The 27466-nt window shown below is 42.2% G+C and overlaps 2 protein-coding genes and 1 long non-coding RNA gene across 8 annotated transcripts in view; 2 read left to right on the top strand and 1 right to left on the bottom strand.

Annotated features, from left to right (window-relative positions):
- LOC109531302 (rho GTPase-activating protein 6) overlaps positions 1 to 10190 on the top strand; it is a 23576-nt gene extending 13386 nt beyond the window's left edge. For all 4 annotated transcript variants that reach the window (XM_019895534.1, XM_019895533.1, XM_019895536.1 and 1 more), the window contains exons 2-13: positions 1229 to 1388; positions 1533 to 1604; positions 3234 to 3496; positions 4105 to 4303; positions 4794 to 4849; positions 4948 to 5098; positions 5191 to 5339; positions 6751 to 6930; positions 7500 to 7597; positions 7692 to 7891; positions 8185 to 8262; positions 8885 to 10190. In XM_019895534.1, coding sequence (XP_019751093.1) covers positions 1229 to 1388; positions 1533 to 1604; positions 3234 to 3496; positions 4105 to 4303; positions 4794 to 4849; positions 4948 to 5098; positions 5191 to 5339; positions 6751 to 6930; positions 7500 to 7597; positions 7692 to 7891; positions 8185 to 8262; positions 8885 to 9381 — 2103 coding nt within the window. In that variant the 3' untranslated portion in view covers positions 9382 to 10190. The remainder of the gene's footprint in view (positions 1 to 1228; positions 1389 to 1532; positions 1605 to 3233; positions 3497 to 4104; positions 4304 to 4793; positions 4850 to 4947; positions 5099 to 5190; positions 5340 to 6750; positions 6931 to 7499; positions 7598 to 7691; positions 7892 to 8184; positions 8263 to 8884) is intronic.
- Positions 10191 to 11948: 1758 nt separating this feature from the next.
- mid1 (midline 1) overlaps positions 11949 to 27466 on the top strand; it is a 42781-nt gene continuing 27263 nt past the window's right edge. The window contains exons 1-2 of one of the 3 annotated variants that reach the window (XM_019895513.1): positions 11949 to 12245; positions 15955 to 16059. The gene's annotated coding sequence lies outside the window, so the exon portion shown is untranslated. Of the gene's footprint in view, positions 12246 to 15954; positions 16060 to 20095; positions 20203 to 25613; positions 25862 to 27466 lie in introns of those variants that run through there. The other 2 variants (XM_019895510.1, XM_019895514.1) reach the window with 2 other exon arrangements.
- Positions 15730 to 19996, bottom strand: LOC109531292 (uncharacterized). The gene is made up of 3 exons (XR_002171146.1): positions 19636 to 19996; positions 19446 to 19543; positions 15730 to 16011 (listed from the first exon to the last, which is right to left on the bottom strand). It is a non-coding gene; the product is annotated as an uncharacterized LOC109531292 (long non-coding RNA).

A 27466-nucleotide genomic window follows, 5' to 3' on the forward strand; every position in this document is an offset into this window, starting at 1 on the left:
TAGGCTCCAGCTATTGTCGCGACCCTAGTGAGGATCAAGCGGTTCGGAAAATGAATGAATGAATGAATGTTTAATGATTTGGCCTTCAGAAACCACAATACTTCATCAATCCATTTTCTAATCCGCTCATCCCTAGGATGTTGTTGAATTGTAGACTTCCAGCTTTATGATGCAATTTCCCTGCAACAGTTTCCTAATCACAGGTCTCTGACTTTTTTCAAAATACACAAAGGATTAAGATTGCAGCATACTTAACATCTACAAGTCACACTACGGTTCAAATCACTCAGTTTTGGCGGCAGGTTCTGTCTGTCTCATGCAATTGCTTGCACAGCTTTCGTCACCGTGACGACTTGTGGCGTACCTCGGGAATGCGACAAAGGGAGCACCAACTCGGTGTTAAGTTAGTGGGTTTGTCGCTCTGTTGAGTTATCAAACTATTTTTCAGTGCAGAACTGCTCGATCACAGATGCATTTTCTTTTGAGGAAGAGAACATTTTCTTGGTTGTTAAATATCTTGATAGGTGGGCAGGCACACCCAAGACCCTACTATTTGGGTACAAGCAGTAAAAAATAAATTTTCATGTTTCCTTGATTTCACGCCAAATTTTGGTATATTTGACCCTTACCAAGATTCCCTGTGTACAAGTGCTGTACCTCCATTTCCTTGGGCTCCAAAAAGTTTGTTCAAAGATAGTCAGTCTTAATAGTAATTGCACTCAAGTACTTCCTGAAGTCCAGAGTACACGAATGTGAAATTCTTGGTTTCCTCCCTGGAGATGCTTTGCTTTTTAGGCCTTGACTGCAGCCACTTTTCACTTGCTGCTTTGTTTGCAGCGCATGCCGTTTTCACTATTGAGTGAGACCACGCCATTGAAAAAAAATAATCCATTTCTTGTGTTCCTTTCAAAGTATTAATTTTGTCATTATTCACTAGCATTACTTGTTAAGATCATCCCACTGGTTTGTAATTGTGAGGTGTCCCAGTACTTTGGGCCATTTTCAACCATCATATTGCTCCAGTGGAATTCATTAGCATCATTAGTAAAGGCTCAGCCCCCTGCGACACATCGCCTCTTGGCGAACAAAGTGCTGTCACGCCACTTGTACTGTGCCTCGATCCAGTTAAACTCAAATTATCCCCGTACAAATTGTATAATTGGGTCTTGGGGAAATTCATTTCAGTTCCTTTTAATGTCTTCTAATTTCTGTGTGCGTGTGTCCTCAGGGAAGCTTCACATGGAACAGTGTGTCGGGACGCTCCGTGGGTCTGAAGCCCGTCCCACTGCAAAGCCTCTCCGAGCTAGAGAGGGTTCGTCTGCAGGACGTTGCCTTCAGGCGACTCCTTCGCGATCGCAACCTGGGCTGCCACGTCACCATTCCCAAATGTACACACACATCTAACTCATTCCTGTGTGTTACTGTTACAAGAGTTCCGCTCTAATACTACGTGTTTTATTTTGCCCTTTAAAGCAACAGACACAGAAAAAGGCAGATTAAAAGTTGTTTTTGTGTTTGTCACCTTTTTTCAGATGGCCACAAATACAAGAAGTCGCTCAGGCGTAAATTGGATTCACTTTCCAAGGAGAAGAGTAAAGACAGAGGTAATATGTGTGAAATACTATTTTGGGTACACGCTTAATGGGAGTACTTTTGTACCCTTGAGTACACTTGATTCTTCCATGCTTATGACCCGGTGCTAATTGGCTAAAGGCTTATGGCGCAGTGTTGTGCAACATCTCGCCACTGCTCTGCAGTCAGATTATTCACCTCTCTCACTGTGTGCTTCTTTTTCAGGCTTTTTGTGTAGCACTTTGTCACATCACTGTTGGTAGTGCGGAAGTTAAGACACCCGGTTGGGCCCTGATAGATACTTTTCTCCAGGCTTATGCCACTTTCAGTTAACAGCGGTGTTTGACACAAAAGCCTGAAAAAGAAGCAAGTGAGCTGCCACAGCCCCTTTTTCTTCAAAAATATGTCACAAATGCGTATGTAGATGGAATCGTCACAAGCATCTCGCTTTATTTATGTCTTTTGGACATTTTGTTTCGGAGCACACCTGATATGTGATGGGGATGAGTTTCTCTGAATTGCATAGAATTGAGTTCCACTTTTTGGAATTCAAATACAATTCAACATCCTGTGTGGTGGAGTCAATTCAAATTCACATTCATCCACTGAATTGATTTGAATTGCTTTGAATTTTGAAATTCAGAGTTTTGCACAGCCCTGATACGGTTTGCTTGCCCCCCCTTTTTTTTTTTTTTTTAATAGGCACTCCAACTTCCTTCTGCATGACAAAAACAACAACAAAAAAAACCCCGTTAGACTCATTGAAGAGTGAATTTTCCATAGGTCTGAAAGTGTTTGTATTCATCCAGGGTTCAACTTGCCCAAACTCAACTGGAATAGGCTCCAGTTTACCCATGATCCTCGGACCAGCGCCATAGGAAATGTTTAAGTAGATAAAATAAGATAAGAAAACCTTTATTAGTCTCACAATGGAGAAATTCCCAATTCACAGCAGCAAAGTTATGAAAGGAAGAAGCAGTAGAACAAATATAGATATAACATATACCTGTATATAAACATAGATATACTTTTACTTTTCCATTGTATGACCATGTCTTTCAGTGTTTTAAATTTGCTGAGTCAAAGCGAAGTTATATCCCATCTACAGTAGTTATTTTTAGGTTTTTTTTTTTTTTTTAATGATTACATCATGATGTTAAAGCGTGTTCTCCACTGAGGAATGTAATTTACTTCAGCTCCTCCTCCGCCCTCCACTTAAGAGCTACCAGGCTTCAGACACTTGAAAAGAATCTCTATAAATGTACTCAAGTTCACGAAAGATAAACAAAAACAGTCTGATCCGGGAGCCCATTGGTTGCAGCTCTTCTTCTGACAAAGCCACGCCCCCTCCTTCCTTTTTTACCCTTTATGTTTACAGAAGCACTAAGTACTCTCAAACTCTGAATACGGAATGTGTGCCGCCCTCAGTCCACACTTGTTGAATACACTTTCCGATGTAAAATATGCCACTCGATACAATCTGAAGGATAAGCACCACTCATTCAGAATGAATGAAAATGTTGCGTTCAGCAACATTCAAAACATTTTGTACATTCCTGCATCAAAGAATGCTTTTTTTGTTGATTATTCGTACAGCAACTCCTCGGCAAAGGTATCGGCATCAACTACCATATCCGTGCGCTCACTTTCTTTCCCCACAGAGGCGACGCCCCAAGCCTTCAGCATCCCGCTAGCGCAGGTCATCAGCAACGACCGCACGCACAAGCAGCGCCACGACGCACCACAGGAGCAGCACTGCGACCCCACCGAGCTGGTGCTGTCCTTCCTCCACTTCACCTCCACATTCAAACGGGCCAACAAAGAGCTGTCGAGCAGCAACTCGTCCCTCAGCTCCAATTCGGAAAGCCCCAATAAGTCGCCGTTCGCTGCAGCGCCCGACGCAGCTCCAAGGACGCGCAGGAGGGTACGATTAAAACTCACAATCATACCGTATGTCTTCCAACAGTAGCCTCTGCCCTCGTAGAATGCATCCACTTGAATATCCTTTTTTTTTTTTTAATAAGCGTTGGTTGTAATTACCTTTACTTTCACTGTGCTAAACACTCCTTGCCAAACACAATACATTTCTTGAAAATGGTTATCACATTGTACTGATAATAAAAAAAAAAAACTATGACATATGGTAGTATAGTTTAGTTAAACAAATACAACATTTAAATCCTTAAGTGAACATATAAGGAACATGCCATACGTCGGCCACACAGCCACAGCAAAGAAGTAGGATGGCATACAACTTATAATTATAATAATGCATGTTACATTTTAATACACTTCACTATAATTGCTTGAGTAAAAATAAATAAATGTTTCCTCAAATAGTGGCCCTCCCAGAAGCAGACACGTCCCTTTTCCAGTAAGGACCAAAAAAAAAAAAAAAAAACCTTAGTTGCTGATATTTTTAATTGTGAAAATTAAAAATACCCCACATCTTGATTTATTATAAGGAATGCCTGATATTAAGTTAATTTAACAAAAAATGTACAGTGTGATTGTCACCCATTCCATTTTAAGGGCGGCGTGTCGGTGGACTGCATCACCGACCTGGACGATAACCAGTCGCAGCTCTTGGAGGCCCTCCAATTGTCTCTGCCAGTGGAGGCGACGGGCAAAAACAGGAAGAAGAGGCACGACAAAAAGCTGAGCCTAAACCCCATGTACCCCCAAGTGCCCAAGGTGGTGGAACTCTGCTGCCAGCACCTGGAAAATCACGGTACTCATCACCTAAATGTGAAGCGTCGTGGAAGACGACACTGCCCTTTGCTATTCCCAGATTGACTTTTTGGTATTTTTTTTGTCCCGCGGAACTGATCCAGAGCCATTTGCTGGAAATTCATTAATTTTTGTGCTCTTTCTGAAGCACTTTAACATGGCACCAAAGCCCGGTCGAAATAAGAAAGTAGTAGTCGTTGGAATCAAGAAAGTATGTTGAAGTCATTCATCTCGACTGAGATTTTTATTTTTTACTTTTTGTTGGTTTGCTTTTTAAATCCTATTCTGAAGTGAGTTGTTGTAAGATGAGTTTGAAACGATTCAAAACTATTTTGGGACCCAAGTTTGTGATGTATTTACGGTTCAACCTGGGGGTGGGGGCGGGGCCATTGAATTGCTCGTTGCCACATGGCTCAGCTCCTCAGGTGATTCCTTTATTCTTGATTTCCCCCCCATGAATCATGTCTGAGATTGCTATCATCTCTGCGTAGGTTTACAGACAGTGGGAATTTTCCGTGTGGGGAGTTCCAAGAAGAGGGTGAGGCAGGTGAGAGGTCAATAAATGAACATGTACTACCCACCACTCCAGCACCAGCAGCAGCAGCAACAGCAATGTGTGTATTGTTTGTTTTCTTTTCCCCTCAGATGCGTGAAGAGCTGGATCAGGGCTGGGAGCTGCATTTAGATGAGCAGCACAGCGTTCACGATGTGGCGGCGTTGCTGAAAGAATTCCTCCGCGACATGCCCGACCCTCTGTTGACGAGAGAGCTCTACACGACATTCGTCAACACGGCGTGTGAGGCACACGCGTGCACACGCATACGCATCAAATAGGACGACAAAGCAGGCGTCAGTCATTGCCGTCTTTTTTCTGTCCTGACAATGCAGTGTTGGAGCGGGCAGAGCAACAGAAGGCCATCCAGCTCTTGATGTTCTTGCTTCCTCCTTGCAATTGTGATACACTGCATCGCCTCCTCTGCTTGCTGGCCGCCGTGGCTGCACATGCTGAAGACATGCTAGATGAGGAGGGACACAAGGTAAAGAGGCACTCCTGGTTTGAAATTTGTAGTACTTGTGGAAGAGCAGGTACTCCAAAAAAAATAAATAAAAATTGCTTGAAACCCAAATTTGAATCTGTGCTGCAAACCTACATTTGAAACACTTCTAGGCTTGACACCGTGATTTCAATCCCCATTGGCCAGTTTTTTTTTAGGTACACCTGCTCACCCAAATAAAACCCAAAACTGAACTTGACTCTAAAATAAATTAAAATCAATAAAATTACATAATAAAGTTTTGAGGCGGCCCGGTGGTCCAGTGGTTAGTGCGTCGACCTCACAGTGCAGAGATACCGAGTTCAATCCCAGCTCCGTCCTCCCTGTGTGGAGTTTCCCGGGCCTATGTGGGTTTTCTGTGGGTACTCCGGTTTCCTCCCACATTCCAAAAACATGCATGGCAGGCTGATTGACCACTCAAAATTGTCCCCGGGTGTGAGTGTGAGCGCGGATAGTTGTTTGTCTGTATGTGCCCTGCGATTGGCTGGCAACTGGTTCAGGGTGTCCCCCGCCTACTGCCTGACAACAGCTGGGATAGGTTCCAGCAACCCCCGCGACCTTTGTGATAATAAGCGGATCGGAAAATGAATGAATGAATAAAGTTTTGAGTGACACTGTCGGACTGCTATTGCCATATTGTAAAGTCAACTAGTGTCCATATTAATGATGACTGTCATAAGATTGTTCTTGTTGTTCCAGACAAGGTGTAATCACACAGTTTAATGTCCACTTAAAAAAAAGATACCCCCCCCAAATCAACACCCCTCTTTGGGGAATATAAAAGCCAACATGTTGGAATTGTCTTGACTATGATATGACTCCCACCATGTGTTATGTAGATTCCTGTAGTACGGACGTGGCATCTGTAAAGCTAAAGCCCACTGTAGCGTTTCAAAAGATTGTAGTCGCTGCAGTTAAAACTGCGATACGTCACAGTGAGAGAACTGTTTTGGGGGGCGATTATTTCACAAAATGACAGGAAAGGATGCCTTCTTTGAATTGATTGTGCCACTGCATCTTGTGGAGGTTGAGTGCACATTTCATCATCACTTTCAATCTGCGCTTGTACTTGTTTGTCTAAAAAGAAGGTCAATGTCACAGTTACTGATTAGCAGGTAATGAATGGTGGCGGAACAGTGTAGCGTCATTACATTGTCTATAATTAACCTCTGTGGAAGATGTCGCGGGGATGTGTGCTTGTGAATTAAACATCATGGTTAATGAATCATTTCGGATGGAGAAAACATTGCCAATTAAGAGAGAAGGTCCAAGTTGCCTTGTCATTGACAATAACCCGTGAGTACGCGCTGTTATTCATGGCTCCTGTTAATGTTTAAAAATGTGGTAATCATCCTGAATAATAGTGCCGAAACTCTGTCGTTGATATGCTCAGAAACCAGGAAACAAGATGACTTCACTCAATTTAGCCACCATCCTGGGACCCAACCTTCTGCACAAGCAAAAAAACTCCGACAAGGAGTTTGCTGTTCAGAGTTTAGCCCGCGCCGAGGAGAGCAGCGCCATCATCAGCGTGCTCCAAACCATGATCAATTCCTGTGACTCTCTATTCCTGGTAAGTCAACGCTCACTGTAAACTGTTTACTATCGAGCGAGCGGAATGTTTTAATGGAGCGCCGGCGCCTAATGAAATGGAAACAAGTACACTTTGATGGTCACCGCTAAACAAAGTAGAATTTCGGCCAAGACTTAGAGGCTCTCGGTGGTGTGAAGTTAAATTCCGTTGTTGTGAAAAGGAGAAAACTGGAAGGTTAACACGGTACTTGTTGTTGTATCATAATGTTCACTTATGAATCTAATCACTGCAAACCCAGGCTAAGCTTATGGGGGGAAAAAAAAACGGGACTGCTTTGCATTTTTCACGGGATGATTTTTTAAAATTCTTTTCATTTGTTTTTTTTAATTGTTTTTTTTTTCAAGAATACATCTATGGAGCAAACGCGTTAAACTTTTAAAGGTTTTAAAAAAAAGAGTTCACATTCGCTAAGTATATTCACCTTTGATGAGTAGATTTCAGATTGAAGTCTTGACTCCTTTAACCCGTGACTAAATATGAAAATACATTCACATCCAAATGAACAACGAAGCGTAACATAGCAACAACATGACCTCATTCACTTTCAGGTTCCTGCCGAGCTGCAGAATGAGGTACTGCTCAGTCTCCTAGAAACAGATCCTGATGTTGTGGACTACTTGCTGCGGCGGAAGGATACGTGTTACTCGTGAGTGTCACCCAGGCTCCGATTGTCTCTCATAATGGGCTCAATCACACATAGCATCCATCCATCCATCCATCTTTTTTTTTTTTTCTTTCAGCGATTCAAGGCTGGTGTCACCGCGTGAGTCCTCCCCGATGGAGCGGTGCTCCTCCAACGAGTCCATGTCCAGCGGCGAGGCGTCCCCCTACGACAACAGCTCTCCCGTCCTGTCCGATCGACTCCTGCTGCTGGAGGACGACCAGCTGCTGTCGGAAAGTGGCGACGCGCCGAGACACTCGCCAACTACCTTTACGACAGGTAAAGTTGAAATCAGATGTGCTGCTGTTCTCCAGCTGTGAATGGCAGTTGGTTTGGCATGTGCGTGTGTGTAAAAGCAGCTCCCATTAGACTCTGGCAACATTTTTATAACCGAGATTAATGGTGTTGTGGCAGTCACTTTGCGCTTCGTCTAAAATGACTCTGCTCCCAACATGCTGTGAAGTAAACTATAATTATACTCTCGTGTAGAATAATTAGAGGTACGGCAGAAGTATTTATGTTTCACTTAGGCACGGTCATTAGTCTCGCTCTCTCTTTTGTCTATGTGCTAGAAGAGGCCTCGGAGGATCACTTCTGGGACACCTGGCATCCACTTTTCAGCAAGAATGTTATTGACCTTGACATCAATGGTAATACGCTCATGGCCTGCACATTTTCATCGGATCAGTGCACCGTAGCTAACATAACAAATAGACTGGAACCTCTGAATGCATGTACAATTCGGAAATTCTGTAAAAACGCGCCGTGTTGCGCAGAGCTTCAGAATTTCTCACATCACGTGAGCTCCGTTCAAGCGTACATGTGCATATATTGCCTTTTGTATTTGTTGTGACACATTTTTCCAAAAGATGGACTGAGAACACATTATTGACAGACATTATTCAGCGCGCAAGAGCTCAGCATACCTCACGAGAGCACAGTTCGGAACGCATCAAAAGTATTACGTCTGCCACTTATTTGTGACAGACGTATGCCAAAATATGGTGTTGAATGATACATTTTTTGTACTCACTGCTAAGGTGATGATAGTCGAGCCGTCGGTGACGTCAGTGACGTCATGAATTTTCCTTCCAGATGTCAACTCGCTTTGCACGCTTTCACCTTCACATGTTGTTTTGAATGCCTTTCTATAAGGGGGATAATTTATTTTTCTGTCACTTCCTTTTGGATAACGAGGTTGCACTACATTCGTAATCATCAAAGGACAAAGAAGATGCAACCTTCAAATGTCCAACGTCTGTTCTCTCTCAGGCTCCCTAAGAGACATGTCTGAATGGAAGTCATTTGGATCGTCAGAAGGGCTGAGCGGTCGCCAAGGTAACAGCAAGCTGCCCGTCAGCCCGACCCAAACCTCATTGGATGCTTCACAAGGCAGGCCACACCTACGGGTGACTCGCAGCAGCAGCGGCAACCGCCCTCGCGACCAGACGGGACCCAGGCAACCATTACCTTCATTACATCGGGTACCCACCAGCCAATCCGGAGCCCTCAGCTCAGACAACCTGGCAGACGGGACGAGACGCCCTGTCCATCCAATCCTTACAGATCATGGAGATTGTTTGTTACGACCTCTTGTTGAGATGCGTGTGTCTCATTCCACGCCCTCCATCAGTCTGGCACGACAACCCCAGACTCAGAGCAGACCCACTAGAACTGCACCAGAACGAGCCTCTGGGAAAGCAAACGGCCATATTTGGCAGATCCTGTCGACAAACAGTGGAGATGCACTGCCTGAAACGCTGGTGTGACAAATTCATGAAGACTTGTTGGCCCATCATAATCAGTCGCTGAGATGCTGCCACCATCAAACTCTCACTGGCAGTTTCAATGCGTTTCGCTTATTGTACTATATACTATGTATATATGCGGTGCAAATTTGTATGTTCGTGCATTTACTGTCAATTTATACATGACACTCGTTTTCTTTTCTAAATAATCTGTTCAATAAAACGAATGTCAGCCTTTCAAGCGTGTAAAAATGTAGTTTGTATTTTATAAGTTAATGTTCAGCCATGACAGTTCAACTTCTTAATGTCAACAAATTTAATATCCGTTGCCATAGATATATTCCTAATTTGGCATGGCAAACAATATGAAAAGCCAACTGTTAGGTAAAAGAATGCAATGACTACTAAAAGACTCACTTTTTAGTGTTAATAATTCAACTACAATGTTTTTTAAACTCATATTGAATGTAAATGTGCTAACCTTAACGTGCTTAACCACACAACCACACAAATTTTTTTTTTTAACTTTTACCTTCACGCATTAAACGCCATATCCTCGATCCACCACATTCCCCAAGCTTATATTTACTGAATTTGTTGATCTATATAGTTATTCTGGTAATTAGCTACATCTAATCTCCCCCGTGAGTAGCTGTGGCAGGCAGGTAAAGTCTTTGTTTGAATACGCTTCGATTTACATCAACGTAGTGTTATAGTGTAAATGACATCATACAGTAATTGCAAATAAGAGGATTCATTTGAGCAGATGCGGTCATACGTGTTTGTTGGTTGTATTAAGAAGCCAATAAGAATGGAAATGATACGTTAAATTAAATTCTGTGGTGTTTTTTGTTTAATTTAGCCACCGAGGCATCACAGTCATACGGGGTGAGACAGTTCCTCTTTTGACCACAGGGAGGCAGCATTAGACCAGAGGTAAAAACGCCATGCAATTGTTGCTTCAAAGCCTTTCAACTATACTATCCGTTGTTTTTTTGCTGAAGGCCAATAAATATTTTTTTTGCAGCCTGGTAATATTTGACATTTCAGAAAAAAAAAATCTTCACAGTAAGTGAAAAGGTGACACACTGAATATAATGTTATGAGTGCAAGTTATGAAAAAAGTGTTGTATGAGCTTTTTATTGATCTATATTAGTCTATTTTTTCCAGCAAAAGAGACATGGAAGGATGTTTGTTTGGGTTATTACTGTGGCTCAGGGCTCTTTCCGCGCTCCTGCGGCTTGCTTTGATGTTGTTCGCTGATCTAATAGGTTGAGGTGCCTCTGCCATCTTAAGTGAGCGACCTCCTCCCAAGACGTGATGTTTCATTTAGAAAATCTTATCTGGCCACAGCGCCTTGGTGGACATCAAGGAGATGATCCTTTTGCCCCGAAAGCTGCCACTGTTCCCAGCAGGCGTGCCATCCGCTGGCTGGCCGGCTGGCATCAGGAGCAGCTGGATGTGAGCAGAAGTCCAAGGTCACCTTCCCACCTAAAAGAGAATGGAGAGGGGGGAGGGGCTCAATGTCCAATAAGGAAGAGAGTCACCCTGCAACGTTGTCTCAAGGTCAAGCGTGACAGAAATATCTTTGCACAGTTCTAAGCGAGCCACGGTATGTACATGAAGTTGTTGAACCTTTGCATTTCTTGAGCATCACTATTGTTGATCTCATCATTTTAAGTGCACATTCATCCTCAGGTTGTCATTGTGGCATGAATTTATTTAGGTGGTGGCCTTTTTCACTTATGATGTGCTATACATTTTCCAAATCTCAACCAAAGGTGTACTCTGAATAAATTAAGAAATTAGTTACTTTAAGGAATAGTGTTCGGAAGTTATGGAGAAAAAAAGCTTATTTGAAAAAATAATAAGGATTATTTTTTTAATTGATATTGAAATCATCCATCCATCCATTTTCCGAACCGCTTTATCCTCACTAGGGTCGCGGGGGTGCTGGAGCCTATCCCAGCTGTCTTCGGGCAGTAGGCGGGGGGACACCCTGAATCAGTTGCCAGCCAATCGCAGGGCAGATATTGAAATCATGATTAACAAAAATGATCATTTGTTGATTTTTTTCAATTACCAAACTCAAATACTTATCTTATCCTTACGCCCATTCTTCACTACATGCTAAACGAGTAACAAGCTATACTTTTTGTCAAGTACAGAATGACCTTGCAAATATGTGAAAAGGCTCTTGCATTTTCATTCTGCCGCTGCCACGCCTTTGCTGCATTGCATTCAGACCGTGAATAAATCTCTCACTTATTTCTTTGTCATCATTTCTCTTCTTGTAATTCTTCTATTCTTACTTTCACAAGTATTGGGACTTACTTGGCTAATTTGAGACCTCGGTAAAAACGAGAAATTAAAATGACAACAACCTAAAGCAATAACTATAAAAATAAACAAATACATAAAAATAAATATTTTTCTTGCTATGCACACGTTGGCCGCTTAGGGGCAGTGTGGTTCCATGCATGCACAGAGTACACACTTATGACGAGCTCAAAATAGACGAAGAAAATTACGGTTGAGCTCTGTAACTCGATTTTCACCGCCTGGGGAATTTTCCATGTTAAAATCGCTTCTCAGGCTCAGAACTTGCGTTGGTTTTCCGCAGGTACTCCAGTACTACTTGCCAGCCACTCAAAACCTGCATGTTAGGACATTCAAGACTCTAAATTGTCCATAGGTGTAAATTTGAATCTGAATGCTTGTTTGTCTTTATGTGCCCTGCATTCACTGGGTTCTCGTCTCGAGTGCACCACACCTCTCGCTCAAAGACAGCTGAGAGAGGCTCCAGCCCATGCACAACCATGAATATGGATGCATGGCTTGTGGAGACTGTTATTCATGCTGCCCACCACCATTCACAATATAAGTAAGTACAAAGACAATAAAATAATGCACTGGCAAAAATATCCATGGTCACATGCCCAATGTATTTCTCATATCATTTATGTGATTATTCCTCTAGTTAGTCATTCATTGTCACCGCTATGTTGCACAATTCAAATAAAAACACCAATTAGGAATAATCCACAATCCAATAAGTACAATGCAAACTTGGTCTCACTGGCACCTACGCACTTGCAATGTGTTATCGTGTATTTCATGCAATTGCCAAATATTGCCTGTTATTCATCATATAACTGCTACATTGCACAAGAGGAAAAAAAAAGTCAAAAAAAATTCCACGATCATATACAATGTGATCAATTCTCTCTCGAGTTATCCATCAATTAGATGGTTCCACGCCAGTTCCGTTCTAATGAATGAAATCGAGTCCCGTCTTTCAAAATTGAAAATGCATACCGCAAGCTTCTTGTATTTAATCCATAGGTACATATGCAATTGTAAATATGGTTAAGGGTTGTTGTAAAAACAACATATTTGCTGCATATGGTGTATATCTATGTCTTGGTGGCTGTGTCTCGCTTACTGAGTTTTCCGTCTGTGTGAAAGCTTCTTTGCATTTACTGGGCGGCAATTTGCGACGTCACCATATCATACAAGTGCGATTTATTTTTTGAATTTTTTTGTGCAAGTGGATCGGAAACTCAAACAGTTCACCGTTTATCCCGCCCAATTGTTGGTGCCTGTTGTAAAGGAGAAGCAACAGCGACCAGGCCAAATGAGGCCGTGGCAAAGCGTGGCCAGGCCATTCTGGAGAAAAATTAGATTTCATGCATCCAGTTAATTTTAAACCGCTTAGACTGTATAGAGTGTAGAAATACGTCACAAGATAAAAAACGAATAACAATCCACCGTACACGCAAGTGTTGATTAATGCAAGAGGATTGCTCCTATATTATTCATAATAGCCATGACGCATTTGTAGAAGAATGCAAGTGGCATTGTATAATGAGCCGCGGATTCTTATTGAGCCATGTGCGCGGCACAATTCATTCAAATGGCCGAGTGTGAGTAGTTGTTACCAATGAATGGTTCCTTATACGAAAAGGGCTACGCCTCGCCGTTGTTCCCAACAAACTTTTTAGCATATGTTTCACTGATAAGTTTGTTTCAACCTTTCATTATCGTCACACTGGCCTCATTAATTTAGAATCTAAGACTGTTTTGATCCCCATTCATCCTTTATGCCGACCTCACTGAGGGAGCTCATTGTCATGGTTTTGTTGTTCCAAACACACAACAGCTTTTAGTCAGCTTCGTACTGTTGATTTATTTGTTTTTTTTTCTTTTTTCCCCATGACGCACATATAAACACGTGCAGATGTGGATTCAGGGGATGCGTCGAGGGGAAGGCAGCAGATCAATGTGGCTCGATTGCAATGTGTCACTTCTTTGGCAGGCCGCAGAGTGAATGATTCACTGCTTGAAATTGTATTAGCAGCACAACGCGGCACACTCAAAAACGGGACACGTTAGCTTGAGTTATTTGTCCCATATATCATAAAATCCAGATGTTTATAAAACAGCTATCGAGATGAGGTTCTGTCGTTTTGTCATGTTGCGGTTCAGTTAGCATACGGCTCAAATATATTCACTCGCCTTGACAAGCTTTGATGTGCTTTTGGGTCGGGAAAATGGAGTCTTGTATGTTTCTGCTGAGTTTTATCGGTCAACCTGTTTCATTTAGTTTTGTGATGCGAGTAATAGAATTGCGTCGTTTTGTCATGTTGCGGTCAATTAGCATACGGCTCAAATTTATTCACTCGCCTTGACAAGCTTTGATGTGCTTTTGTGTCGTTTTGTCATGTTGCGGTTCAGTTAGCATACGGCTCAAATATATTCACTCGCCTTGACAAGCTTTGATGTGCTTTTGGGTCGGGAAAATGGAGTCTTGTATGTTTCTGCTGAGTTTTATCGGTCAACCTGTTTCATTTAGTTTTGTGATGCGAGTAATAGAATTGCCACATTATCCACTTTTGCCCGCATGCTCCGTCCACGCGCAGAGAGAAAAAGCCAAAAGGTACATTTTGAAATATAACGACTCGATTTGGTTTGGTTAAATAAATCACAGATTCTCAGACTCAAATCGGTTCACTTATGGACAATTTAGAGTCTTGCATGGGGGGACGGGGGGGGGGTGAGATGCCAAGATTCTAACTCAGAACCTCAGAATTGTGAGACAATAGTGCTCACCACTCTATAAAAAAAGAACATAATGTGTGATGGTAATAATAATAGATTTAATATAAAGGGGGGGAAAAATGAGCTTTTGTAGCTCTTGGGGCTCGAGCCCCAATAAGATGAAAGTTGTAAACCAAAGTGCCTGCAGTTAATAATGAGGCCTCCTTTGGAAATGATTACAGCTGAGTGCATTCCTGTGGAAAAGAAAAAATGCAAACACTGCTCCAGTTGTTGTTTAGGACAAGATGACGGATGAGCTTAAATTACACTCCCGCCTCTTCTATTCCTTTTGGTATTAAGGAATTTAGTGAATCAGCAAAACTTCCCGACAAAGCCACCTGCACATTTTAAAGTGAGTACAAGTTCAGGCAGATTGAGTGAACATGTGCTTTGCGCACGCGTGTGTGTGTGTGTGTGTGTGTGTGTGTGTGTGTGTGTGTGTGTGTGTGTGTGTGTGTGTGTGAGTGCGTGCGCATCAAAGCCAAAGTGGCCCAAGTAAGAACATCTTCAGACTCCCTTCTGAACAAGCAAGCATTAAAACGTGTTGATTTCATGACGGGATCCTGCAGGGAAGGCAAATAAACTGCTCATTCATCATCTTCCTTAATGCCGGGAAGAACACAAAGGCGGGACTGTGAAAAAGAAGTCTCTCCAATCTCCAAAACTACTTTCCTCCCTCCCTCGGATTCTTGGCAAAAAAAAAAAAATCCAGTCACTTTGTGGACTTTTTCCATTTCTTCTCCATGATTGCTGCTATAAGTATGCTACATTGTGAAATTCTGTATCAGTCAGTGCTACCGAAATGTCAATGTTACTACAATTTCTTCACAAAACACATCGCTGTCACTCTGAATTGTATTGCATGGCGAGATAACTGCCACAATTTGACCGTCGCACGTACCAAAGGCACCGCGGCGTCTCCGCTAGTTACTTTTTGAGGTGCTAGCAAACTTAGCCAGCTATTGTAATGAGGCTCAGCTGGTACACGAAGGCCCATTTCTTTTTTGCTTTTGAGTGATGAAAGTGGTTTGAAAAAAAAAAAAAAGGTGCAAGCTAGTTTTACAGGAACGTCATTGCCCTCTCTTGTCCTCTTCTCACTTTTACTCTGCAATCTCTGCGCTTAAACTTTGTCATGGTGGATTTAGCCTTCAAAGACTTATTGCACCACCTTCTGACCACATCTGTCTGAAACATGCTTTTTTTATTTTTATAAAAGATTGGATAATATTAGCACATCTGCGTCGCGCTGCTGTGGTTCTGGGTTCAAATCTCTACTTGGACATGCCCATGGCGTTTGCATGTTGTCAAGAAAAAACTTTGAAGCAAATTGTCAATCTGAAACGATTCAGTTGCTTGCTCAAAATGCGAACATGATGCTATTATTGTGCGTCTATGACGGTAGATGCAGCATCGATTTGTGGAAGTTGTCCGCCATATCGGGACATCAACTGAGCATTTCTTTGGCCTCTCATTAATGTCTCCTTTATCAACAGGCTTGTCCGTGCAGACGTTGGATTGCAAGATGGCAGATTTTTTTCCTCCGGTGACACCTAGGAGGACACACAGTATGGCATTGACAGTCAGCATTTGGGCCTCATGTGAGTGGTAGTTTCATTTTTCCACAAAGTGAGATTCTATCAGATGTTTAAAATTTGATCAAATTGGCAAATTATAGACGAGGCTGTGTACGACAGTCCTGCTGTGTACAACATCAGCTCAACCTTTTGCTGTCATACCTTTAGATATGTAAATATGTAACAATCACATTTTTTGTGCTGCACATAATAATACACATTGTACATAAATGTAACATATGTAATTTTTTTTCTCTGAATATTGTCATGGACAGAAGACTACCGTAATTTCCGGACTATAAGCCGCGACTTATGTCACACGCTTTCAACTCTGCGGCTTATTTCATGAAGCGGCTTATATAAAGACTTTTCTAACGGCTGCCTGTGTACCGTCTGTCTTTGTAAATATCTCAAGTTACAATATGGGCACCTGCGGCTTATACACAAGTGCGGCTTATGTGTGTACAAAATTTTTTTCCTTTAAAAATTTAGTGGTGCGGCTTATAATCAGGTGCGGTCTATAGTCCAGAAATTACGGTATATCTCCAGTCACTTTGTGGACTTTTTCCATTTCTTCTCCATGATTGCTGCTATAAGTATGCTACATTGTGAAATTCTGTATCAGTCAGTGCTACCGAAATGTCAATGTTACTACAATTTCTTCACAAAACACATCGCTGTCACTCTGAATTGTATTGCATGGCGAGATAACTGCCACAATTTGACCGTCGCACGTACCAAAGGCACCGCGGCGTCTCCGCTAGTTACTTTTTGAGGTGCTAGCAAACTTAGCCAGCTATTGTAATGAGGCTCAGCTGGTACACGAAGGCCCATTTCTTTTTTGCTTTTGAGTGATGAAAGTGGTTTGAAAAAAAAAAAAAAAGGTGCAAGCTAGTTTTACAGGAACGTCATTGCCCTCTCTTGTCCTCTTCTCACTTTTACTCTGCAATCTCTGCGCTTAAACTTTGTCATGGTGGATTTAGCCTTCAAAGACTTATTGCACCACCTTCTGACCACATCTGTCTGAAACATGCTTTTTTTATTTTTATAAAAGATTGGATAATATTCATCAAGGGAAGCCTTTGTGGGTTCTGAAAGCTTGACGGACTTTGCAACAGTTACTAAAATTTACATCACTGCTGTGCCTTGTCAAAGCCGATCTGCCAATCTATGCCCATTCACACAGTTTCAATATTGTCAGTACAGTGTTATTTTCACCACAGCTATGCTGATAACGTGGAAACACTATTCTTTTGGTGTCTTCAAATCATTGGTATGGATAGTTTTTACACCTTGTGCGATCAAAATCTTGACCCAACGAGCTGGATCAAATCTTCAACCCAACGGGTATAATCATTGGCTAGGTCCGTTTCAGACCCAGCACTGGGTTAGGGGTGTACAGTAATAAGAAAAAATGCTGTACAGTAGAGCAGGGATGGGAAATTTAAATGATGGAGGAGCCATAATCCCCCCCCCCCCACACCCCCAGTTCGCCAGCATGGGAAGAGACAGAAATTGCTTATAATTGACGGACATTTAATTAGATTACAAAAAAGCACAACTGACCAAGTTCCATGATGTGTTTTCCATGAAAAATGGGGGTTTGTTTTCCCATTTATTTACATCAGTACTTTTGTACTGCTTAGTGATGTATTCTGCCATTCTCTTTCCATATTTGCCATTCACATCATTCATTTCCATGTACCGGGTCATGTCAAAAAATGTTCCCCGTGATTCATAATGGTCCGCCTTCCATTGTGACCTGCGGCAGGTCATCTGCAACCACGCCGCCAAAACCGTCTCGCTCCGCCCGCCCACACCGTGTCAAAAACCCTGAGTCAGCACAGCTTGCCAGCCAGCACGGGCATGGGCGACGCAATCGCGGTTCGGGGAAAAAGCGCTCATCACGCCGGCCGTATCTCCAGGCGGCCATTATGCTACCTGATGGATTGCTGAGAGCGAAAGATCCGTCCGTCTCAGTTGCTCTCTTTAGAGCAATGTGTCTGCACAACAATAGAGGTATTTATATTAAAGAAGATGGACGGATTTAATTACGATGCATAGGTGGTTTGAAAGAATACATTCAAATGTTGGCCTGCTTGACTCAAACAAGGCTTCGCTACTCCTGGCGCCATTTGTGAAAACATTCCTTTTGATTAAACACCCATGTGTTTCCTTTGCAAGACAGCACAGTAGACGAGTGATTAGCACGTCTGCCTCACAGTTCTGATGTTCGGGGCTTTCAATCTTGGCTCCGGCCATCCTGTATGCATAACCTGGCTTCTTCCCACATTCTCCAGGGTTAGCACAGTTGGGTTCTGGTTAACACTCCTGCCAAACGATCACAAAATCCTCATCTGAATCTCGGTCGGAATGTGTTTTCATGTTCGTGTTTCGTGCTACAAAGAAATGAGTTACCGGGTTGTCAATATAGTTGTGGATAAAAACAATATAAATAGTTTTTGGTAAGAAGAAAAAGCAAATGTCTCCGGTCAGTGGTTGCAAATGTGAGTCACTCGCATGATGTTTTCATCCAGGCTTGGGAATGGCAGTGGCTTGAAATCGGCATATGGTGGAAAGGGTCTTGCCGAGGTACCGGACTGGATGTTACCGTTCACCCTAACTTGGATTTCACTAAGTGGGTGTACTGTATTTCCATTCCGCAACGTAAGTGAGACCAAAAAAAAAAAAAAAATTCCAGATAAGCGTACCTCCCAAGCGGCAGTCATCGATACTGCAGAAAGAACCTGTGAGGCTAAAAATGTTGAGCGCTTCGCATTTCATCAAGTGTGGTTATTCACTTTCATGGCTGCGCTATGCGTTACAGCACCCATGTCCAAAACTAACATGGCTCCAGACGAATCCGTAAGGGGGAGTTTAGAAACCACATAGAACATAATATTTTCACAAGATGATGATCTCAAATATAATAGAGCTCACAGACCACTGTCAATTTCAAAACAAGTTTTCCCTTTGGAAATTACGAAAAACTCAACAGAGACATTTTTTCCAAAAAAATCTGTTTGCCTCTTATAAAAAGACGTCTCTGTTCTTTACGGATAAATATAATGTCCCTCTGTACTATTTTCTTTCATTCCCCTACTAATTTTGAACAAAATTCCATAGCCGTTACTAAAAAAAAAAAATGATCAGAAGGACTAATTGATGAGTGCATCGTTTTTGAGATTACAATTATGGTCTGTGACCGTTGGAACTCTCGCTCTGACTTTCCAAACTTGAGGGATGAACAGCACATTCCTCAAATGTGATGTCATGATTGCAAGCGTGGGATTTGTGTGTGTGTGTGTGTGTGTGTGTTTGTGTGTGTGTGTGTGTGTGTGTGTGTGTGTGTGTGTGTGTGTCAGGATGTCACAGAATGAATGTTCATTTAGGGTGGAGAAAACCAAAACCTTAAATACTTGCTCCCTGTAGCTTCCAGCCTGCTGGCTACTGGCAACTTCTCAACTTGAGCTTCATTTTTCTCCTCTCATTTTGCCTGTCTACTTTCCTGTTTATAAACATCACATTTGAGTTCCATGCAAACGTTTTCCTTTTTTTTTTTGGTTTCAAGAACATCTGTTTGCCACATAATGAACCTACTTAGCTTTTCTGCTTTGTCCTTTTGATGCGATAGTTGAATGGTAGCTCCACCCGTCCATTTTCTATATCGCGCTAGTCGCCGTTAATCGCGGGTTAGCTGAACCCTATCCCAGCTGACTAGATTGTTAAGATTGAATGTCTTTACCGTACATTTCACTGATAATGGTACTCAACTTATTCCGACACTTGCTTTAAAAACAAAGAAAAACTTTCAAATGTTCGTCCAAAGTCCAACTCCAACATATCCATCTGATGAATTTGATCATATTTGTGATAGCCTGCTGTTCTCCCGCTCCCTCCACCAAAGGGTTAAGGCACTTTCCCACCCCTGGAGGCTCTTCATGCTCCTGTGTAAACCTGCAGCAGAGATGACAGCCAAGTATGTATGCACACACACACGCCCCCGATTATGGGAGTGTATAAGAGCAAAGGCAGAACACCTTCCACCTCCTGCCTCCTGCCTTGTTTACCTCTGGGAATCACAGCAGCTGTTGCCTAACGCCTGCACTCTCTCAGCTCTCTATCCACCAGGGAGGAACACTTAGCACTGCAGCCATGGGGAAGCAGGTAAGATCTGATAGAGTATGAGAGAGAGAGAGAGAGAGGGAGTGAGGGAGAGCGAAATATCCACTGGCAGCAAGTTTATCCAAATTAAGCGCAGGTCTTTTATCTCCACTTTACAGACTAGCCAAGCTAGTGAGGCTGAGGTGACTGTGAGGGCATAAATCCTCATGCATAAATCCAAATACAGCTGCAGCCACACTTCAAGTCTTTTTATATCCCCTAATACTTGGATGCTAATTTATGGAAATGATGACAGCCGACATAAACACTTTAGATGCACAAATGCATTGATGCACAGCGGCTGTGGCTCTGCGGTGGTTTGAAAAGGTGCTGCAAAGTAATAATCATGTGTTGTGGTGTAGGGGGGTGGGGGGTCGATTTGGGGTAAAAGGAAGCAGGATGTGCGGTCAAAAAAAAAAGAAAAAAAAAACAAGCTCAGGCTTGTTTGTACTTTAGCTCATCTCTGTTACTGTCTTGCACACCAAACTACTGCTTTGTAGGAGCAAATTATTTGGTTGAAATGTTCGTTTTGTCAGATTCACGCAAAATAGCATTGGTGTGTACAATTAAATTAAGATGCGATTTAAACAGATTATGATGATGACTTCAACTGTTGGAATGGGTGTGTGTTTGAACGGTTTGATTTAGTTGTGGAAAATATCATTTAAAAAATAAATCAATATAGCACCAAAATTAAAATGGCCCTGTGGCCTATTGTTAACCCGTAATTTTGTCATTTGTGACCGATTATGAAGGAGTTGAGCTTGGTTGACTTTTAACCAAGCAAAAGCGGAAACTATTTCAATGCTAACAGGTACTTTGTAGATTGCTCACAGCTAGCTTGCTAATAACCTGTGCAGAGTCACAATGTTAATTTTTGTGAAGCATATGGATGCGATTTTAAGTGCAAACAATCTGCTCAGATGGCTAGAATGTGTACAGAAATCAGCTCAATAAGAATTTTGCTCAATTCCCTTTAATCGGATAAGCTACTACTTCGAATGACAAATGAGTTTGATTTAGTTGTGGAAAATATCATTTAAAAAATAAATCAATATAGCACCAAAATTAAAATGGCCCTGCGGCCTATTGCTCACCTGTAATTTTGTCATTTGCGACCGATTATGAAGGAGTTGAGCTTGGTTGACTTTTAACCAAGCAAAAGCGAAAACTATTTCAATGCTAACTGGTACTTTGTAGATTGCTCACAGCTAGCTTGCTAATAACCTGTGCAGAGTCACAATGTTAATTTTTGTGAAGCATATGGACAGGATTTTAAGTGCAAAAAAATCTGCTCAGATGGCTAGAATGTGTACAGAAATCAGCTCAATAAGAATTTTGCTCAATTCCCTTTAATCGGATAAGCTACTACTTCGAATGACAAATGAGTTAATCGTAACATGATACCAGCTGGCATTCTACGATTTGACCGGAGTAGGCCTACAGAAAGTTCAATTAATGTTTGAGCAGGATGTTATATTGTGCCTGCAGTCAGCTACTCTTTCAATTGAGAAAGTATAAAATGCTAACATGCTAACCATCGGTATACTAACATATAGACTCAAGGCGAATTGATAAGCATATTGAATCTTGTGAAGTGTCAAAAACCTTTTTTTTTTGAGCAAATACAGTCAATATCATGTCAGAAATTCAGTATTGCGCAAAATAACCATCAACGAGTTTGTGTGTCACCTCTTTACTCCAGCATCTGTTTTTGCTGCTCTGTCGCAAACTCCCCCACCTCTGTTTTTTTTTTAATGACTTTTCTCGATTCTTGGCAAAATCCTATGCAGCTCTGGAATGATATTTATAAGATATATGCGCTCACTGCTTACTCCATCGGGTACACCTGCGCAGTCGAGTGCAGACCTCCTCCGAAGGTGGAAAGATTGCGGCCTGCATATCAGCTCAGAATTTCCTTTTCACTCGTGTATGGGTGAATTCATTAAGAAAAGACTCAAGAAGGGTAATCAAGTAAGCATAACGCCAAGGGAACACAAACTGAGCCAGTACGTGCCGCACGCAGAAACACTCCCCAATGTCGTGGTTTACTTCATGGTGTCATGTATAAAAATTTTGGTACCCATATCGGCAATTCCAGACTTTGTTCAACATGGTAACGTTAAGGAAATGCGCAGTTCCACCCATCACTAGTCAGTAGCCCTATCATGTATATTAGTGTATATCGTACATTGAAATAGAGTCTTACAATATTTCCATACCCCGTTGTGGGTACTGCGGACTGAAGGCTGCTCATTTGAATCCACAATCGTTTGGATGACTTTGCCATTTTTAATCTCACGTCTCCATCTCACATTCCCAACTTCCAATTAATGGACGAAAAGCGTCTCCATCAGCAGCTGTCGGCTCTCTGGGGCCGCGTGTTTTGACAAAGGCGGGAGCGGATGCTCGCTTGCCCTCATTGTCGAAGCCAATAAGCGTGGATGGAAACGGGCCGCCCGTGTGCGTGTGTGCTAGCCCGAGCGCCAGCTGTCCGGCTCGAGAACATTCTTTTATCATTGACACCGCTGCTGTAAGCGCTCGTGTTTATTCCATTTGAAATGCCAGATAATTCCTCACAGGCCGAGGTGTCCTGAACCACCTTGAAGGAACAGTTTATCACCATGGAGACGGTGTTTGTTTATCTTCATACACACGGGGATAATCCACAACAGAACGTGGATCGAGCTGACAACCATTTCACCTTTAAGGCGCCATTTTTAGCCACCAAAGACACTCGCGCGTAAGACTTTTCTCCAACTCACTTCAATTGGTAGCATCTGGACTTGTGCCCACGGACATGATTGCTCTCTTTTTATGCTTTTACGCCTGTCGACGGCGGAACACAGCAGATGTTCACACTGCTTTCTTTTGGTGGTAGGCGGTTGTGGAGTACTCATGAGTATTATGTGGAGTATATACTTCCTCTCTCACAAGCGGGGCCCATCCCACGTAATCGCACGTCTCATAAGGAACCATAGTTGGCACCATTCTCAAGATAAGATGCCATGTTTGGAACGATTCCCATCATAAGGAGCCATGTTTGGAAACGAAGGTCAGAAATGATGCCACTGATACCCTAAACAACTAATATCGTAAATAAATATAGTGATGTCCCGCTTTCAAATTTATGAATACTTTATAATGTACTGCAATAATTTTTAAGGTTTTCAATGAGTATTCCCCAAATGTTTCTGTGATTTTTAAAATTAAAAATATGAATAGATGTCTATATTACTCAGCAATTATTACACTAGTCATTTTTTTATATATAATAAAGTATTCAAAATAAAAACAAAACAAAACATGCTCCACTGAAGACATGTAACAGATAATTTTTTTTGTAATAAGCGTGATGTGGAAACTCATATCAAACATAGATGCATAAATATATGAAAACAAGCAAACAAACAAACCAAAAAAAAATTCTCTTCTGGTTTACTTTTCCAGATTTCAAATCTACTTTTGCATTTCAATTCAGATTTAAACTGCACTGTAATTTGCTCTAATCGCGGATGCATTTCTCTCTCAGTGCCGTCCCAACTCACGCAATGACTTCATCTCTCTTGCGGCAAAAGTTACAATAAAGGCATCAGTCTTCTTCTTCTTTAAACGCCCCTGAGAAACTGCTGGAACCAATTAGAAAGTTCTCCAAGCAGCAAAGAATGTAGCAGGCGCCTTTCAAAAAGAATCTCTTTTTTTTTTCTTTTTTTTTCCCCCGCTGCCGTTCCAAAAGCTGTGTTGTTGTCAAGCAGTGTAATAATACGCCCAAGTCGCTTTCACTCAAATTAAGCGTACAACTGCTTATATACAATTACTTTGTCTGTTCAAACAAATGTGTTCTTTGACCACGTTTATTTCTTTCTTGACCACGTTTGTTTCTTTGCTCTCTGCGACACTCTTGTAGATGCGATTCAATCCGACCTTGAAATACGTCTGCTGCAATCCCCTTTTTTAAGGTAAATTCCCCGCATAAATGGATTTATTAACGCTCCCCGGGTCCGTTTATTAGATTTATGCAAGGTTTTTCTTTGTGCCAGCAGGACTTCATAAAAATTAATGAACTGAGTGGAATGACACAAAAACGAGCTAGCTGTTATATATGGACGTTTGTGACGCATGGACCGGAGCAACCCGTTTCATTTTAGAGGAGATTTAAGGTTGTTTTCCTTTCGTTTAATTCCTCGAGACAAAGTTATATGCTTTAGGCATATGTGGAAGTTGGCTATCGCTTCCTGCTGAATGACATGTCCCTTTCGAATCAAATTTCTCATGTAAATGGAATTGATTTGCCTCACAGGCTTTAACATTTTCATATTCCTAACTGTCATAAAGATATAAAGAGAATAAAATGAAAACTAAGTCAAACTATTTTACCGATTGACTGGCAGTTTTTTATTTATTTATATTTTTACACAGTAGTTCTGTCGCCTAGTGATGTTTTAATATAGATTCATGATATTGCATGAATTTATATTTCATTCATGGGATATGTAATTAATTGCTATTTCTCATTGTGCTGAGAGCAGCCAGAGGTATGTCGTAGTAAGATCCATTTCTATGGTTATTATCATATCGTATGGGGCATGTATGCCCCACTCCTTTTTGTTTTTTCAAACCGGCACACTATTTACTTGTATTATTATTTTAGTGATTTAGCTGTTTTTGTTTTGTTTCCTCAACCTGGCTAAACTGTATTTACCCTCATGAGGGTAATGGATGGATTGACTCTGGAGGTTCCACTGTACAGTGTCACCCACAGCGGCGCACGTCACCATCCCTTTGGTCCTGTCTCCTCTCTCTCTCTCTCTCTCTCTCTCTCTCTCTCTCTCTCTCTCTCTCTCTCTCTCTCTCTCGCTGGCTGATGTGATGGCACCTTTAATGCCATCAAAGTGCCTCGCTGCCGCTTGCCGCTCGCTGCCGGGGAAAAGTCAATTACAGTGTGTGGAAATTGGCTCGGCTTTGATCGCCCTCATTTATTTCGGATTGTTTGCTTTGATTGCGTCTTGCCGATGCCGAGCCCCACCTTCCCTCCAGAGGGAGGAAAGCAATTAAAATGTTGAACCTGCGTTGCCTGAGGAGGAGGGCGCATTTTTGGTCTCATTACTTATCGTCAAGACAAAGGGGGCGGCTCCAGTTAAATAAACGCCCGGCGTCTGGGCTTAAAAAGACATCCTCGATGCCTAAAAGTCAATTAGGCTTCTGAGCATGTGGAAAATCAACCCCCCCCCCCGCTACCCCTACTCAGATGATGATGGAGTTTCCCATATGATGCACACATGTGACAGCGCACGCCCAACCCTGGAGACCGATCCCATCTGTTTGCCAGGTTTATGCATCCCCCCCCCCCCTTCGCCCTCCTCCTCCCTGCAATTGCTTTATGTTCCCATTTGCTACCCCTTTGTCTTACCCTTGAGTAAGGGAGGGGTGTTCGGGGCGCAGAGTGCATGGGGCAAGCCCCGCGGAAGTGACGCTTCCAAGGCCGCGTTTTCCGCTTGCGTGAGCCTCCGGCTGTGGCCCGGGGCAGGTTCAGGGTGGGGCGTTTGAGGGTGTGTGCGTGTGTGTATGTTTTGTTTCGTCTGTCATCCATGTGCTCTTGGAGTCGTTGCTGAAGCTGAGCCTGCGCATCACTTCCTCTGTGGATCACGCCCATCACAGTACAGTAAGTCAGGCTTGCTTTTTGGCTCAAGACTGATGATGTTTCGTGTGTGTGCCTTTCTGTTCAATTGAATGTGACTCGACCTTCTTGATGTCATGGGAACTGTATGTATGGTACAAAAGTCAAGCTATGTGTTTTTTGTGGCTGGGGGCCTTCATTTGCATCTTTGGAATAAAATTAAAGAAAGTTATCAGTATATTACAATGCATGGCAAGTGAAAGTGGAGTTTAAAGGAAAATATAAATGACCACTATGTAAAATTGTTGGGAAACGGTGGTGAAATGAGGCCGACTGCGGATTAAAGTGGTCTCATCGCTCCATGGAACAGAAACATGGACGCACACAACATCGTGGACTGAATGCTAAATGCATTTATCGAATATTCGAGTCTCCAACAGATTATCTCCTCGATTATTTGAGAAATAGGATAAAAATAGATTTTCATTGTCAAACTCAATAACGTTCATGTGGTGTGCAGGTACGATTTTTATCCGCTTGGTTTTGCCATCTTCGTGTTGTACTGTAGTATCTGTGACTTTGAGTGTGTATGACTTTAAAAGGCTGGGCCTGGCCTGGTGAGTGGGTGTTAGCCAATGTGAGTGTAGAGTTGGCCGGAGAATAATTCTGCACGTTGAGTGACTCGGCATGAGTTGCGACTATCAGCAGTTCTTGTGCAAATGTGCTCGTACGTAAGTTGTTTGTTTTCTTTTTGGATAGTAAAACGATTGGAAGTGCACCGGCGGATGTATCTATTCTTGACCACTTTCCAGGCAAAACAATATGTTTTTTACTCGTGCGTTAAAATGAGACAAAGGTGATAGTCGGCAAAACACTTTAGGGTTCTGACCTGATGAAGTGAAGCTCCTCCCCTCACTTCAAAATCATTACTTGGGCCCAAGATTCGAAAAGTAGGCACATGCCTTTGACAAGATTACACATGGCTTTGGTCTGAGCACATAAATAACAAATATCCCCCAAATATCCGTAAATGGGCAAATTCATAAATGCCCTGGCAGGTGCTGCTCTTTTGGTTAGCAAGACCAATTCAGGATGTGTGTAAATCAGCTTGGATTGGCTTCAGGTCGCTGCAATCCTGAATAGGATAAGCGGTGTGGCTGATGAACCGATGGATGGTCATCCGCAAACAGTAATGATGCCCGTGCCACAATACTGCCTCCACTATGATTGTCACATGATGTGGTATGCTTTGGATCATAAGCATTCCATAATTATCTTTTCCAAAGTTAGTTTCATGTGTTGAAAACTTTAAGTCCAATTGCTGTTCTGAAATGTTTCCAGTGTTTTCTACCTCGTTGTAAACCTTTCATATAGCAGCAATCTTGAAGATTGGAACAATAACTTTCTCACTTCCATTTGCACACGACTGTACTGAAATAAAACGAAAATGCGAAATGTATTGTTTTTGTGATTATGTATCTTGTAGCTATCAGAGGCCGGTCTGATCCCTTGTGATATCTTCATTTCTTCTCAACCCACATGGATCAAAGTTCACGTAGCTTTGTATTTGCTTTTGAAATTCCTACTTTTTTCTTCTCCTGCTTCTTATCAGCGCCTTTCTGGTGGGGTTTTCTGGCCTCTTTCCAGTCT

Source organism: Hippocampus comes, unplaced genomic scaffold (assembly GCF_001891065.2).
Source record: "Hippocampus comes isolate QL1 unplaced genomic scaffold, H_comes_QL1_v1.1 scaffold237, whole genome shotgun sequence".
Taxonomy (NCBI): Eukaryota; Metazoa; Chordata; class Actinopteri; order Syngnathiformes; family Syngnathidae; genus Hippocampus; species Hippocampus comes.